General features: G+C 50.3%; 1 protein-coding gene across 4 annotated transcripts in view; it reads left to right on the plus strand.

Annotated features, from left to right (window-relative positions):
* The window catches only part of nolo (ADAMTS-like no long nerve cord), a 294,779-nt gene that overhangs the window by 257,881 nt on the left and 23,075 nt on the right, over window positions 1–13,823 (plus strand). For all 4 annotated transcript variants that reach the window (XM_089542963.1, XM_089542960.1, XM_089542961.1 and 1 more), the window contains exons 4-8: window positions 7,812–8,042; window positions 8,975–9,119; window positions 9,748–9,877; window positions 11,035–11,239; window positions 12,955–13,099. In XM_089542963.1, the coding sequence (XP_089399089.1) occupies window positions 7,812–8,042; window positions 8,975–9,119; window positions 9,748–9,877; window positions 11,035–11,239; window positions 12,955–13,099 (856 nt within the window). The remainder of the gene's footprint in view (window positions 1–7,811; window positions 8,043–8,974; window positions 9,120–9,747; window positions 9,878–11,034; window positions 11,240–12,954; window positions 13,100–13,823) is intronic.

Consider the following 13,823-nt stretch of genomic DNA (forward strand, 5'->3'; position numbering starts at 1 on the left):
CGGGCGGCTCACTATCGCAAGAAAATCATGAGTACTACTTACGAACGTTGTTAAAACTGAAGGCACAGCGCACGAAGCCCTGTCCTTCGTGCGCTGTGCCTTCAGTTTTAACAATGTACCGACTAGCCTAGACAAATACCTTACCACTTACAAACAACTTTCAAAATTCGTTGCGTTGGTCCCCCGGTCGGGCACGCACGTTGTTACCAACCACTCTATTCCCAGTTAATTGTTTTTGCCCATCTGTAGTTGTGGTGTTTACTGGAGTGTGCGAATGTTCGAAATTTTCAAATAGTAAATCGAATATTCTCCTATTCTATTCGCTGAAGGAATAAAATATTGCATGTTCAAAAATATTTGAAACGAACCGAATCCGATCTCAAGTTTTCGAATAGTTTTCGACCAACTGGCACGAAGTTCGACTAAGGCACGCCGTAGTTCTTTTAGGCGACATTTCGAACACGGCCCACCGAAGACGCGCGATTGCTGCCACGCTGCCGATGCTGTCGCGCGATTGGACTTTGTAAGAAGGGCTCAGCGCCATGACGCGGTCCATTCGTGAAACATCGTTCATAATGCTGAGGCACTGAGCTTTCAAAATTGGGCATTTCGCCAGCCAGTTTTAGCAAGCCTTAATGCCCAATATCAGAGGCTACGGCTTACACATAGCTTCCCTCCTACCCCCCCCCCCCCCCTTTCACACACACACACACACATCTACCGAGGTGTAGCTCAAGCTTGTTCGTTCGCTATCGTCATCAGTAGCAAAAGCTGATTCTCCAGTGCGTCTGACTTGACGGTCCTAGAGTTAATGTCCTGACTCTGTGTTGCGTGCGCTCAGCGGAGATCAGTGTCACGTCTTTGGACAGGTACAGCTCTGACTCCGAGACTCATATAGCCACCGCTATAGCGTTTACTATTTCGCAAAAATATTCGTTTGTACGAATATTCGCACAAGTAGCGAATAATCGCACGAATATTCGGCTCGTAATCAACTTGATTATTTGATTCGTTTTCAATTTGGTTTTTAACGACACTGTTCGTAATCCAGTAGCGAAGCTAGCCTGTTCGTATTCCATTCGGTTTTGTAAAAGCGCTATTCGCACAGCCCTCTTTATTACCTCTGTTTACGTCATGGATCACAGCTAGCAAGTGGTGTCAGTCGCCGGCGCCGGTATGAAAAGGTCGGGCTATACAGTGTGCCAGAAGCGCAGGAACAGATCAGGCAACAGAATCGCCACAAACGGCTTTTCCTGCCTGCTGTCTGGCTGCGTCTACATTTCAAGAGTTTATTGCAGTAGCCTATCGAATTAAGCCGCATTCATAAGATTTTTCTTTCGTCATAACAAGCGAGATCAGTTCTTTATGAGTCTCCGCCTTCCCTAGCATCGGCTTGGCAGTCGTTATTGACCAACGACTAAAAATTGACAACAGCTAGCCAGATAATTTGACTCGGCTTTTTTTATCCGGGCGTGCGCTTAACAGCGCGTCCAGCGAACATTGAGCAAACCCTTGAGTTCACAATGGCGCGCGATAATCACGAAATGAGCTGTATAAAATAAAAAAAAGCAGAACTGAAGTCGCACCAACAGAAAAGTATATATCTACGCCGAAAGTAGAAAATTAACTAATGCACTTAGTTTAGTTTAGTTTATGGGGTTTAACGTCCCAAAGCGACTAAGGCTATGAGAGACGCCGTAGTGAAGGGCTCCGGAAATTTCGGCCACCTGGGGTTCTTTAACGTGCACTGACATCGCACAGTACACGGGCCTCTAGAATTTCTCCTCCAAAGAAATTCTAGCCGCCGCGGCCGGGATCGAACCCGCGTCTTTTGGGTCAGCAGCCGAGCACCATAGCCACTGAGCCACCGCGGCGGCACTAATGCACTTCCATTCCTTACCTTGTTACTACAAGCTACATTGCCAACACTCGTAAACGTCTTGAAGCACGACGAGTAAACAGCCCACTGCTGGGCACCGTGTTATGTTAGAAGAGAGAACAAAGTAACAGGGGCAGAAGAATGCTGAAAAACACAAAAGAATCAAATGACCATGATAGAAGACTGTGCTGATTGTTTGGCCTTTGCGGCAGTGCTACAAACAGTCGGGGTGGTGGTTCATCCATCTCAACGTCTGCGCTCGCTCAAGAGCCGGCGTCGCCCCTGTATAAGCTTTCGGTTCCCAAGGGACGTGTGCGAGTGACCGGTCGCGTTACGTCTAGGCCGGCAATCCGGGTTCCGAGACGTCGAGCACGATGAGTCAGCAAGAATCCAGCCGCATCAGAGGCGAATTTATGGGCAAAACTCCGAAAGGGTGGTTGGGGAGCTAGGGGAGAGAAGAGAACGGTCTTATTGAGACAGTGGATTTCTTTTTTTTTTTTTTCGCCTGAAAATGTGTCTAGTTAGGGCATCAGTAACCTGGACAGCGAAGGATGCGTCACCACTCGCGGCAAGAAAAAAGGCCCGTTTTCAGTTTGCTTGACGGGCAGCGCAGGTGAAACACCACTCTGGTTGATAGAATAGAGCTTCAAAGCGGTCCGGCCGATAGTCTGCAAAGAACCAAGTGGACCACTGGTGCCCAGGGGCTGCCCCATATTCCCGGTTTTGGGAAAAGGGAGGGGAGGTAGTGCGGTTCGTTTCCTCCTCAATGAGGGAAGTGAGGGTGAGGAATGTACAGGTTAATACATTTCCTTAACCCAAATTTGATTTTTTTTTCGAGCTCCTTTACTTACTGTATCTAGTGTTAACGAAATCAAGCAGACAAACCACCATAACAAGCAGCATCATTATCCTGAGTCGCCATTCCATGACTACAGCGCAACGAACAGGACAAGAAGAAGGACACAGGCAGAGACACAACACAGCGCTGTGTTGTGTCTCTGCCTGTGTCCTTCTTCTTGTGCCGTTCGTTGCGCTGTAGTCATGGAATATGGGAACCAACTCGCCCAGCAACTTACCTTATCCTGAGTCGATTGCGGACTAAATCCTCTTCCTCATGACCTCCATTTAACTCCGTCGTGAGGTAGCTGCGGCCATCGTATCCCCGCAAAACTCCCTAGCCTCATCGCCCCGTCTGTCTCTGCCTCCTCCAGGCGAGCGTTCAAACGCTATTGGGAAACTCCTTTACTGTGCCACCACTGTGCATTAGTTTGCCGAGCAATCGCCTCGGAGCCGCAGCACAACATTTCTGAGACCGGTACAGGATCCCATATTGTATGAGCGCATAATAAAATAAAACAAAAAGAAGCAAAACAGGAACAACTCACGTAAGAATCCGGCGTTAAATTGACTGCATATGCCAGCATGAACAGGGAAAAAAAAAACGAACTCTCAAATTTAGCCAGGCTGTGGCAATCGACACCACACGCCTATGGCTTGGGTAAACTCGACCGATCCAGAGAAAGTTCTTAATACGACAACCGATAACGTCCGTTGTCCGCGATCTTTGTGAAGCGATCGATGACTTTTCATGTGTCCCGAACAATGTACCCAAGCGGCACAGGTAATGGGCCCAATATAGCAAAAGAATGGCTTCACTGTGGTCCTATGAAGGACCGGCCTTTGCCAATACGTTTCCAATACTGGGCCAATTACCTGCGATGCTCGGGTATGCTTCAAGCTTAACCACGCGCCCCCTCTACCTACACGAGGCGCCCCAGATCTCTGAGCCTTAGCCTACAAAGGCGCCGCATTGCCGTTGTCATTTATACTGAAGTCCATTCATATTGCCCAAGGCTTTTTGGAAAAGTGCTCGCGAACGCCTACCCGTAAGTGCCACTGCTCCAAAAGAATTAATTGCGTTTTTCACGAGCGCATCAGAGAGGCATTTCGGAACAAAGAATATCGTAACCTGACACCTAGCTGTCGGGTCTCGGAGGCAACCCTAGTTTCTACGCTACACAGGCGTAGCAACCATATACATAAAGAGCTTGGCTTACATGAAACTTGGCGTCCATTTTCGCATTTCTCTTTGTTTTCCCAGCAGACAGCAGCTTTTGCGTTTGAAAATAAAAAAAAAATGTTCTTCTGTCCGCAGGTGATGCTTGTGTGCACACCTTTATGACTGTTTGCTAACTCGCAGAGACTGCATGATGTGTTTATCGCTAAGATGCTGGCTTTTTCTCTCTTTTTCTTTCTGTTTAATTGTGACGACAACAATATTAACTTTCTTTCAGAGGAAAGTCATTCTTTTCGATCCGCCTTGCCCGCTTCCTGCATAGCCATCGTTACATAAGCAAATCCGGTGTTTATGAAAGTACTGTTAGGGCGCGGTCAACTATAGAACGTTCATAGTCATAATCATTCCATTACATCCATTGCAGGGCACAGGACTCTCTTGACATTGAGGAAGGAAATAACCCGGGAGAGGCGGTTACGTGACATTTTCTTGTTGTCGATAGCTCTAAACTACTTTCAGCGATAGCTGGATTGTTGTCGATAGCTGTAACTACCTTAAGCGAAAGAAATACGCATCTCTAACAAATTCACCAGCCGGCTTCCTTTGGTCGCAAAGACCAAACAACAAGGGGAAAAGTTGCCGGGAATAGAGGAAGTCTCCGTGCGCTCTTCCTTCGATGGCTGGCGCCGTCTTCCGTCGTGGAACCATAGCTCACACAGCCCGCTGTGGCCTCCGAGATTTCCAACTCGCGTTGTGGCTTAGCAGCGTGGTTATCAGCCTCGGAGGTCACGAGAAAAACGCGCCTTGTTCAAGCCGTCGGTTGGAAGCAGTAAAAAGACGTCCTCACTGACTCGCGTTAAGCATGAACCAGTGCGCGTTTTAGACTCAGCTAAACAATGTTTAGCGCCAATTCATGACGAGGAGGCAGTTCCTTTGGAAGAAAATTTGCCTGTCTTAAATGCAGTCATGTGACCACAACTGAATCCACCTTAGCTATTCGAAAATTTAATTCGCATTTAAAGCAAACCCGTCGTCCTTTCCAAGGATTGTACTCGACACCACTGGAGGTCTAAGATAGTTGCTATATAGATTGATTGTGCTAAACAAGAGGGCAATAACGGGCAGCGCGGGCACGGATCGATTTAAAATCGAAGCATTCGGCAAACATTTACTGAAGACATTCATGCGGTGGAACATTTGGTTTTGTTTGGTTTGGTTTATTGGGGTTTAACGTCCCAAGGCGACTCAGGCTATGAGAGTATGAGAGACGCCGTAGTGAGGGGGTTCTTTAACGTTCACTGACATCACACAGTACACGGGCCTCTAGAATTTCGCCTCATCGAATCAAAATCAGCGCTCCTTCTGGTTGTGAGTTCCTGATAGTTAACCGAATTTGATTGCTCAAAACTAATGACATTTAAAGGAGCAACCGGCCCGTTCCAAGGTTTGGTCTGATGATTGTTTTTCACATAAGCATTTTCACAGAAAATGCAGAGTGTTTCGAAGCCATTGTGCGAAACACTCACAGATACAGAATGCTCCAAAGAAATCGCGTTTAAAGTTGTTTGAGCAACTGAGCAGACGGGACTTAACATAGCCATGATAATTTAGGACAGCCGATGGTATGTCATAGACAACGTTTATACAGGGTGTTCAGAGTAAGCTTTACAGATTTCTTAAAAGTAGACACTGAGTGGTGCGTGAAAACCATGCCTGCACGTAAGTTATGCAGCCAGGGGGACACAAAGGGAGATGGTAATTGTCACCGTCAAGCGTCTAATTAACTAAAATCTATTAATGAGTTTTAGGCATTGCGGCTAGCATGAATCGTTTCATTGGAAACATAGAAAACGTCGCATTTTTTGGCTACCCCATTTGGTAGAATTATTCTAGAGCACGCGGGTTCCTAGATATTAGCCCTCAAAGTTTCCACTGATTTCGCGGAATTACAGCATGCAAGGTGGTGGCAGTCGAAGCGAGACTGCTTCTGAAAGTGACGTAGCTGTTGCATCAGGCTTTTCTTCGTTGTAGAGAGCCAAGAGTGAAAGGAAAGCAGTTATCAGCATCACCGGTCGGGCTGTCACCTTCACGGTGCCTACGCTATTGGCAGACGGAACGCCGCGTCACGCCGGTTGAAGCTTCGCGCCGATCCTCACCGCCTTGCATGCTCAATACGCGGATCGAGCTGAAAATCTAGATGCGAATATCTCGGAACACGCGCGTGATAGCTGAATTCTACAAAATGAAACTGGCTAGGCATATACGACCGCCACCTAGTTTCCAATTTAAACATGCTGTCTTACTGGAGTCACTTAAAGGTTCATTATTTGGATTTAGTTAATTTGGTGCCGGACGGTGGCAGTTAGTATATGATTTTGTGCGTGAGGTGGATCTCACACAACATTCAGTGATAAATTTTAAGAAATATTTGAAGTTTAATGTATTTTTCTGATATCATAATTATTTAGTGGCGGTGGCCGCCGCCCGGGCGCGCCCGACTAAGGCTTGTTGGGCCTGTAAGTCGTGGCAGCCGAGCAGGGTCTCCTTCCAGTCCTCCCGGGTTGGGTTGGGGACGGGGCGGTCTCGGTCACAAAGAAGATGCCCTCGACTCAGCGCGGCAAGCTCAGCCAGAGACCAGCTACCAAGTGACAAGAGGGGTGGTGGTTTGGTGCCTAGCTTTCGCCGGTCGCAAGCCAGAGAATGAGTCGGAGTCAAACGTTCACAAACAAAACAGTGTTTATACAGCAAAGAGCTGATACAGAGGATTTCACAGTCACTCGTACGAGCATATACAAAGTGATTTACAATAAAATGCAACTTGTACAAAGTAATACTCGAGGGAGATTACAGCACAAAAGGGATATTGCACCTAAAGTGCACTAACACAGGAGAGAGGTAAATAAACAAAACACAATTTGTTCACCGGGCTCTGCGGCAGTCCGACAACTAGAGGTTCGCGAAGGAGCCGTCCCGCAGGTTGGCGCACGCTGCCTCGCTGGTCCGTGGCTGGGCGAGTAGGGCTGTTCTAGGAGTCGAGTGGGCGCGCTTCTCCTAATCTTCAAAGGTGGCTCGGGCTGACAGACAGCGGTCAGCGCCCTTCATATAGGGGCACGCTCCGCATCTGTTCGTTCTTCGCGTTAAGGCGGGCGCGCACATACACCCTACGCCCTCCCATAAGCTTGCCGTCCCGGTTAGCTCAATTGGTAGATCGACTGCCCCGGTGTAGCGGTGGTCCCGGGTTCGAACCCCGGACCAGGACGAATTTTTCTTTAACTGCGAAGTTTCTGAGAAAGCTGTATAGCTTTCCTTTGTAGCCGTACGGCTGCGCTCGGGTGGATGTCAATGAGTAATTACTGCCTTATTGCACATACACTCAGTACCAGCTGTGCAATTTCCTTCTCCCTCTTATGCCGTGCGCGCGTACCCATTGGCCAGGCGCGGAGAATAGCTTCCAGGAGCTGCTGTTACCAGTAAGTAGTACTGAGGGAGTGCATTTAACATCTCCCTTCGTAGAAATGCTTGCAATGCATCCGCATTTTTGTTCGCAATAAAAGCTGCGGCACCTGCCATCATCATCACTCATTTTAACCTTACGGTAACTTGTTACGGGAGAGGCGGTATGCTATAACGTCTTCTGGCGTGCGCAGTGCTAACCGGAAAGTCCGGCTTCCGGTAACACGATAAATGGTAGCGTAAACACGGTAACGATCTGCTATAACACTCTATTAATCCCCAACACACAACATACGTTACTGTGACATTCCTAACGAATATATAACGTTATTATGATGTTTCGTGCAATCTGGGAAGGAGTGTTTTCCAGCCACCGAAGCGGCGCCATCTCTCGTCCATCGGCGATACTGTGCACGCGTAACGTGTTTCCTTTCTTTTGTTTTGTTTGCGGACGCGCCGCAGCCGTGCCCAGAGCCCGTGGACTTCCGGGCGGCGCAGTGCGCGGCATTCGACAGGGTGCCGTACCGGGGCCGCCTGTACGAGTGGACCCCCGTGCAGGACCCCAGCGACCCCTGCAGCCTCACCTGCCAGGCGCGGCAGTTCAAGTTCATGGCCAAGCTGGCTCCTCGGGCTCAGGACGGCACCCGCTGCCGGGACGGGGCGCTCGACATGTGCGTCCAGGGCAAGTGCCTCGTAAGCTGCCACCCTCACAACTCCCATCTGTTCTTGTTCTCCTCTCTCCCTGCTCCCGAATGTTCCCTAGAGTAAAGAACTTCTAAAGGGGGCACCTAATGCTTGAGAAACTTCTGTATGAAATATGGAAAGCGTAAACTGTTAGTCTAATCGTTGTAATCTTTCAATACTTTAGTTTTGTTTTAGTTTACAAAAAAGTCAGATATGGAATTTGCCATAAGTAAGAGCGTTGCTTCTAGTCGTATTGTGGAGCCCTTACGGCCCGCTGATATCGTCGCACCAATCGAAGAACATTTGCATAAGCTTTGTTTGAAGTTGATGCTACTTTTAAGGTCATCACTGAAAACGCGAATGTTCTGCTTGTACAAAAGCATGTACACGGGATATAATGAATTCCTAAAGTGCAGCCATGTCTGTTAGTAAAATGCAAGGAGTAAAATAGACGGGCGAGCCGCCTCTGTTAAGAGCATGCATGCGACTGGTACTTCATCGAAGAGTCGCGATGTAATCATTGTGCTAGGGCAGAATGCTCCCCCCGCCTCGCCGGGAATGCGATTGGCAAGGCGAGAGTATTTTACTACTGCCACTGAGCGCGTGACGTCAGCGTAGCATTACCGACACGAGTCAGATGCATTGCGGTGCGCTGCAGCCGGTGGTTCTATCTATCTTACTCTAATTTCATTTTAATTTATTGGTTTCGTTTGGCCAGTACAGAGACTGCAAACAAGGGAGAGCAAGCTAAAGGCGCCTAGTAGCGCCTTTAGTTTTGTTTCAGAGCCTTCCGTGTGTGGTCGGGACTTTAGTGTGGCTCCCATTTCGACGCGCTCTCGTGTTCGTTGGTAGAGTGTTTGGTAGTCTTTACGGGGTGTGTCCCCACTTCCACGAGCACTCGTGTACACCTGTGCGCGCTGTCGCGTGTTCTTTTGCGGAAGCCCGTGGGCTGCGACCTGGAGCTGGGCTCGCTCGCCGAAGTGGACGAGTGCGGCATCTGCGGAGGCAACGGCACATCCTGCAAGGCGCCCGTCTTCGCCTGGGCCGAGGCGCCCTTCTCGTCCTGCTCGACCACGTGCGGAGGAGGTGGGCATGTTCCTCTCTCGCCTTTCTTCGGCTCAGTTCGTCAGTGAGCCTTTACGAAGGTTGTAGCTATTGATAGCTGAGGGATTCTTGCGTTATACAAGCTGTAGTAGCTTTGTACAGGGTATCCTTGCTTTATACAGTAATGTTGCTACAAGAGTTTCCCTCCACTCTAGTTATGAAGGCGCAACTTAGCGGATCACAAGGAGCTCATGGTATTTTTATCTGATGAATTAACTGGCACTGCTTTTAGATAAGCATTATATTATCTTTGTTATTTTGTTCAAGTGGTAACTGGTGAGCGCCGAGAGACGGAAGGGCAATCCAAACGAGGCAGAGACCGATGACGAGGGATTCAGTGTAAAGGAATGGTTAAGGTTTGAAGCTGGGACACGTCTTGGCCTTGCACTAGGTATTTAATTTAGTTGAAAAAGAAAATGTCATGATGATGTTATTTGAGCGGTGGCATTTTACCACTCTAAAGTTCCTAACGGCTTTTTCATCTCGAAAGTCACTTGCACTTTTCAAAACAGCTAGCCTGAAAGTCACCAGTTTGCAGTGGCCTCCACGGAAGCTAAGTGAGCATCCTATCTGGACGCTGAACTCACTCCGAGGGCCTCTGGCGGCGCAGGTTACCAAGAAAGTCACCCAGTGTGCACTTCCTCGGACACGGGCGCAGAGGTGGATGACCGACTCTGCGACGTGGACTCCCGGCCAGACTCCAGGGTCCGTGCCTGCGGAAGCAACCCCTGCCCGCCCGGGTACGCACTTGATCATGCGTTGGCATGCTTGTCGGTGTTGTTGATATTTCTCGCTCTTGTGGATTCTCCTTTAAGAGCTCGCCGGTCACGTTCGAGGTTTCACTTCGTAGTAGTCGGCGTAACCGGTGGACGTTGTCATGGACATCACTCGGAGGGCGGCTACTGTGCAAGGAGGAGGATATGTAGAGAGCGTAGGAATACGTAACCGGAGCGCGGTTATCATGGTAGCCTGCCGGAAAGCGGTTATCGTGGAAGGAGGATGGAGAGTTTGGCGATTGCGGCGGAGTGTATAGCACGGCGCATCTGCGCCAGCTGCTGCGAAACGCGCCGCCCAAGTATAGGGTCATAGGTGGGATGTTGCGATTATTAAATTTTAGGGGAGGAGTGTAGGAAAGGAGGGAGATTGTGCAGCCCTATAAATGCCTTCGACAGACGAGGAACACCGCAACAGAGCTGTTCATGGGGAGAAGAATTGTATAGGAGAGAGGAGAGGGCTGGCGAAGACAGGGAAAAGGGAGGGGGTGTGTGAACTAGGACAGTATAGTATCGCGAGCTGTTTCACAGCAGCGCACAGAGATTAACTGCTTCCGTGAAGGCCAGGAAGAGTTTTAGGCGCGGCAAACGCGTTTTTCCAGGCCACGAGGGAACAGAATTTCCTCCATAGAGGCGCTGGGAAGGGTTTTCTGTGCCCCTCGAGCAAGGTGGCGCGTTCGCGGCACAGCACTAAACATTCACATGCAATGCGTTCGAGTGTTCCAGCGAGTCCAGAGCGCGCACAGAAGGGGTTCGGCGCAGCAAGATAGCTATGACGTCTCTTGGCGGACCAGACACAGCCAATGAGAACGCAGAGGAGAAGGACGAGATCCTCGCGCGTGAAAGAACGAGGGGGCACTCGGGAGAGAAGGCGCCCGGCAGCAACGCAAGGGTCAGGGTGGTGAAGTGCGCAACATGATTAAGCACGATGATGCGCGCGTTGGCAAAGGCATACACACCGAGTTGGTCAAAGGCACAGATGCTTCTTGCGCGCACTTGGCCAGTGCGTCTGCGTGTTCACTGTCGCAGACTCCGACGTGAGCTTCCAACTGCTCAGTAAAAGTTTGCAGATGTCTTTCACAGACCTCGTCCTACAGGGTCCACCGTTGTGTTCACACGTGCAGGTGGGAGCTGGGCGAGTGGGGCGACTGCAGCGCGTCGTGCGGGGGCGGCCGGCAGACGCGAAACGTGTCCTGCGTGCGTCCCTCGGCGACGCCCACGGCGGCGACCGCGGTCGCCGACCACTTCTGCCCCGGACAGAGGCCGGTCGACGCGAGGCCCTGCAACGCGCACCCCTGCTCACGCTGGACCGAGGGCCAGTGGTCACAGGTGGGCGTCAACTCGAGCGCTCATGATGCACACTAGCCTTAGCGATTGCATTGAATAGCGGGCAACGTAGGGCTGGTTGGTAATTGGTCATCATGCCCAGCCGTCGCGGTAGCTCAGTGGTTATGGCACTCGGCTGCTGATCCGAAAAACGCGGGTTCGATCCCGCAGCGGCCGCGGTCGGATTTCGGTGGAGGCGAAATTCTAGAGGCACATGCACTGTGCGATGTCAGTAAGCGTGAAAGAACACCAGGTGGCCGAAATTGTTGGAACCCTCCATATACGGCGTCCCTCATAGTCTGAGTCGCTTGGGCCGTTAAACCTCATCAAACAAAAACCGTAAAATCAATCTTCATTCACTGTACCAAAATGACGTGTACAGCCCTTAATACTGCAAGAGAGGAAGGAAAAAAATATAGGGGAAATATTTATTCACGAAGAAATTCAGCCAAGTTGGCATGAGTCGCGATTTTTTTCGCCTGCCACTCTGCACAGGCAGAGGAGGAAGCAAGGAAGGTTACGGCAGGTCACAATGTGGATAGAGGAAGCAGCGCGATGATATGCAGAGTCACAGTCAAGAGTCTAGGCGTGCGCTGCGCAAGAACAAAAGTAAAGCCCGCACGATTTGCAAAGCTTTTCATTCCTCTGGTAAAATTGACAGTAAGAAGTTCTCGGCACTTGTCCTTCTTAAACAGATTCGCCAAGGAATCGGTAATGGCTAGTATTTCGAGCCCATACACACGGCAAAAAGCAATGACGAGGCGTCTAATCTCGGGTATGGTACAAGAAGCAAAGCTAGGAGGTCCGCACATGAAATCAAATGGAGGTAACATTGCGTGTAAGCCACGCCCAATCTTACTCCATGCAGAGGACTCGCGCAGCTGCTCCCATTGACTCGCAAATTTGGAAAATTGGTTTTTGACGAAATGAAATGGCGCAGTAATTCTCTCACACCTACGTGGACACCCAAACTGCGCCATAAGGGAAGGAAGGAAGGTGGGAGTGAAAGAAGAGAAATTGGTGCCGTAGTAGACGAAGTTATCTTTCGCTGTGTCTCTCTCCAAGCCCAAAGTGACGGGATTTGAAGGCGCAGGCTCCTTTCCTAAGCAATGCGACCCTATGAAGCCGAGAACCAGGCCGGGCCATAGCTTGCACCCATTTTGAGAAAACCGGTGGGCACCCAGCCGGCGACGGGAGTCGAACCTACCACCTCCTGAAGCCGAGACGGGTGCTCTACCACGAAACCACGGCTGCGGTGCCGTAGTGGCGGACTCCGGAATGGTTTCGACCACCTGGGGATCTTTAACGTGCACTGACATCGCATAGCACACGCCTCTATAGAAACACGACCTTCGTGGCCGAGTTCGAACCCGGGAACTCCAGCTCAGTAGCCGAGCGCCCTAACCACTGCGCCACCGCGGCTAGTGCTGGAAAATGCTGGAAGCCATTTTGGGGTGTAGTCGGACAGCTGCATTCAATGTCAAATTCAGGCCAGTGTCTCGCTTACGCACTGCACGCGAAGCCGAAACGAGGCAGGTGGCCCCCGGTCTCAAAAAAAGGAATGCTTTTTATTTAAAAACAACAGCGGGCTGTTTTTGATTCTGCGTGCTACTTCAACGCGACCCATGTTGCCCCTGTGTACGTAGAGAAACAACACCGCGCAGTGGCTGGCCCTTATATCGTGCAGCCAGCGTTCAAACGCGCACATTTCCGCGCAGTGCTCGGCTACGTGTGGCGTGGGCACGCAGACACGGGCGGTGGAGTGCCGTGACCTTCGCGGCCGCAAGAGCCACCTGTGCGACCCCAAGCGACGGCCGAGGTCCAAGCAGCAGTGCTCGACCGGAAACCCCTGCTTCTTCAAGGGTGAGTGCACGACCATGCCTGGTACGCAACGCTTGCTGTAGCACAGATAGTAGAGCCAAATACTCTCCCTTGGCACCTTAAAGGTGCACTGAAGAGGAATCTGAACTCGTCTTTTTGCCGCGGGAACTCGATCTACACATTCCCAGCATTCTTAGAAACTGCGATTTATTGCCCTGTGCGGCTGATTTCCCTAATGAAATCGGATTAACGTCCGGGTCCAGCCGTTTTTGTTTTTAATTCCCCGCATACGGTGGGAGGAGTCGACCAACGCATGGAGTGCCTTTCAGGCAGTTGCGTGGCGACTTTGCTTTCGCTTTTATTTGTTTCCTTTAGGTTTCCGTGAATGAATAGGTCTAGTCAGAGGCCACATAGCTGCAAATTAGGCCCGCGGAAATAAAAATACGCGTGGACTCTGCTTTCGCCGATCACTACGTATCACTCCGCCGATGGCTGAGCGGTAAGCCGCCACGGAACTGGGTGAAAGGTTTATCGACTCCTCCCATGGTTTGCGGGGAATTCAAAAAAAAAAAAAAAAAAGGCGGGAGCCCGACGTTAATCCGATTCAAATTAGGGAAATCGGCCGCACAAGGGCAATAACTCGAAGTTTCCAAGAACGCTTGGCACGTGTAGATCGAATTCCAGCGGTAAAAATACCAGTTCAAATTCCTCTTCAGTGCACCTCAACTTAAGAGGGAGCCACGGTCGAGCACCGGACTCGATCACG

The sequence above is a fragment of the Amblyomma mixtum genome, chromosome 5 (assembly GCF_055824585.1).
Source record: "Amblyomma mixtum isolate Tamu chromosome 5, ASM5582458v1, whole genome shotgun sequence".
NCBI classification, from domain to species: Eukaryota; Metazoa; Arthropoda; class Arachnida; order Ixodida; family Ixodidae; genus Amblyomma; species Amblyomma mixtum.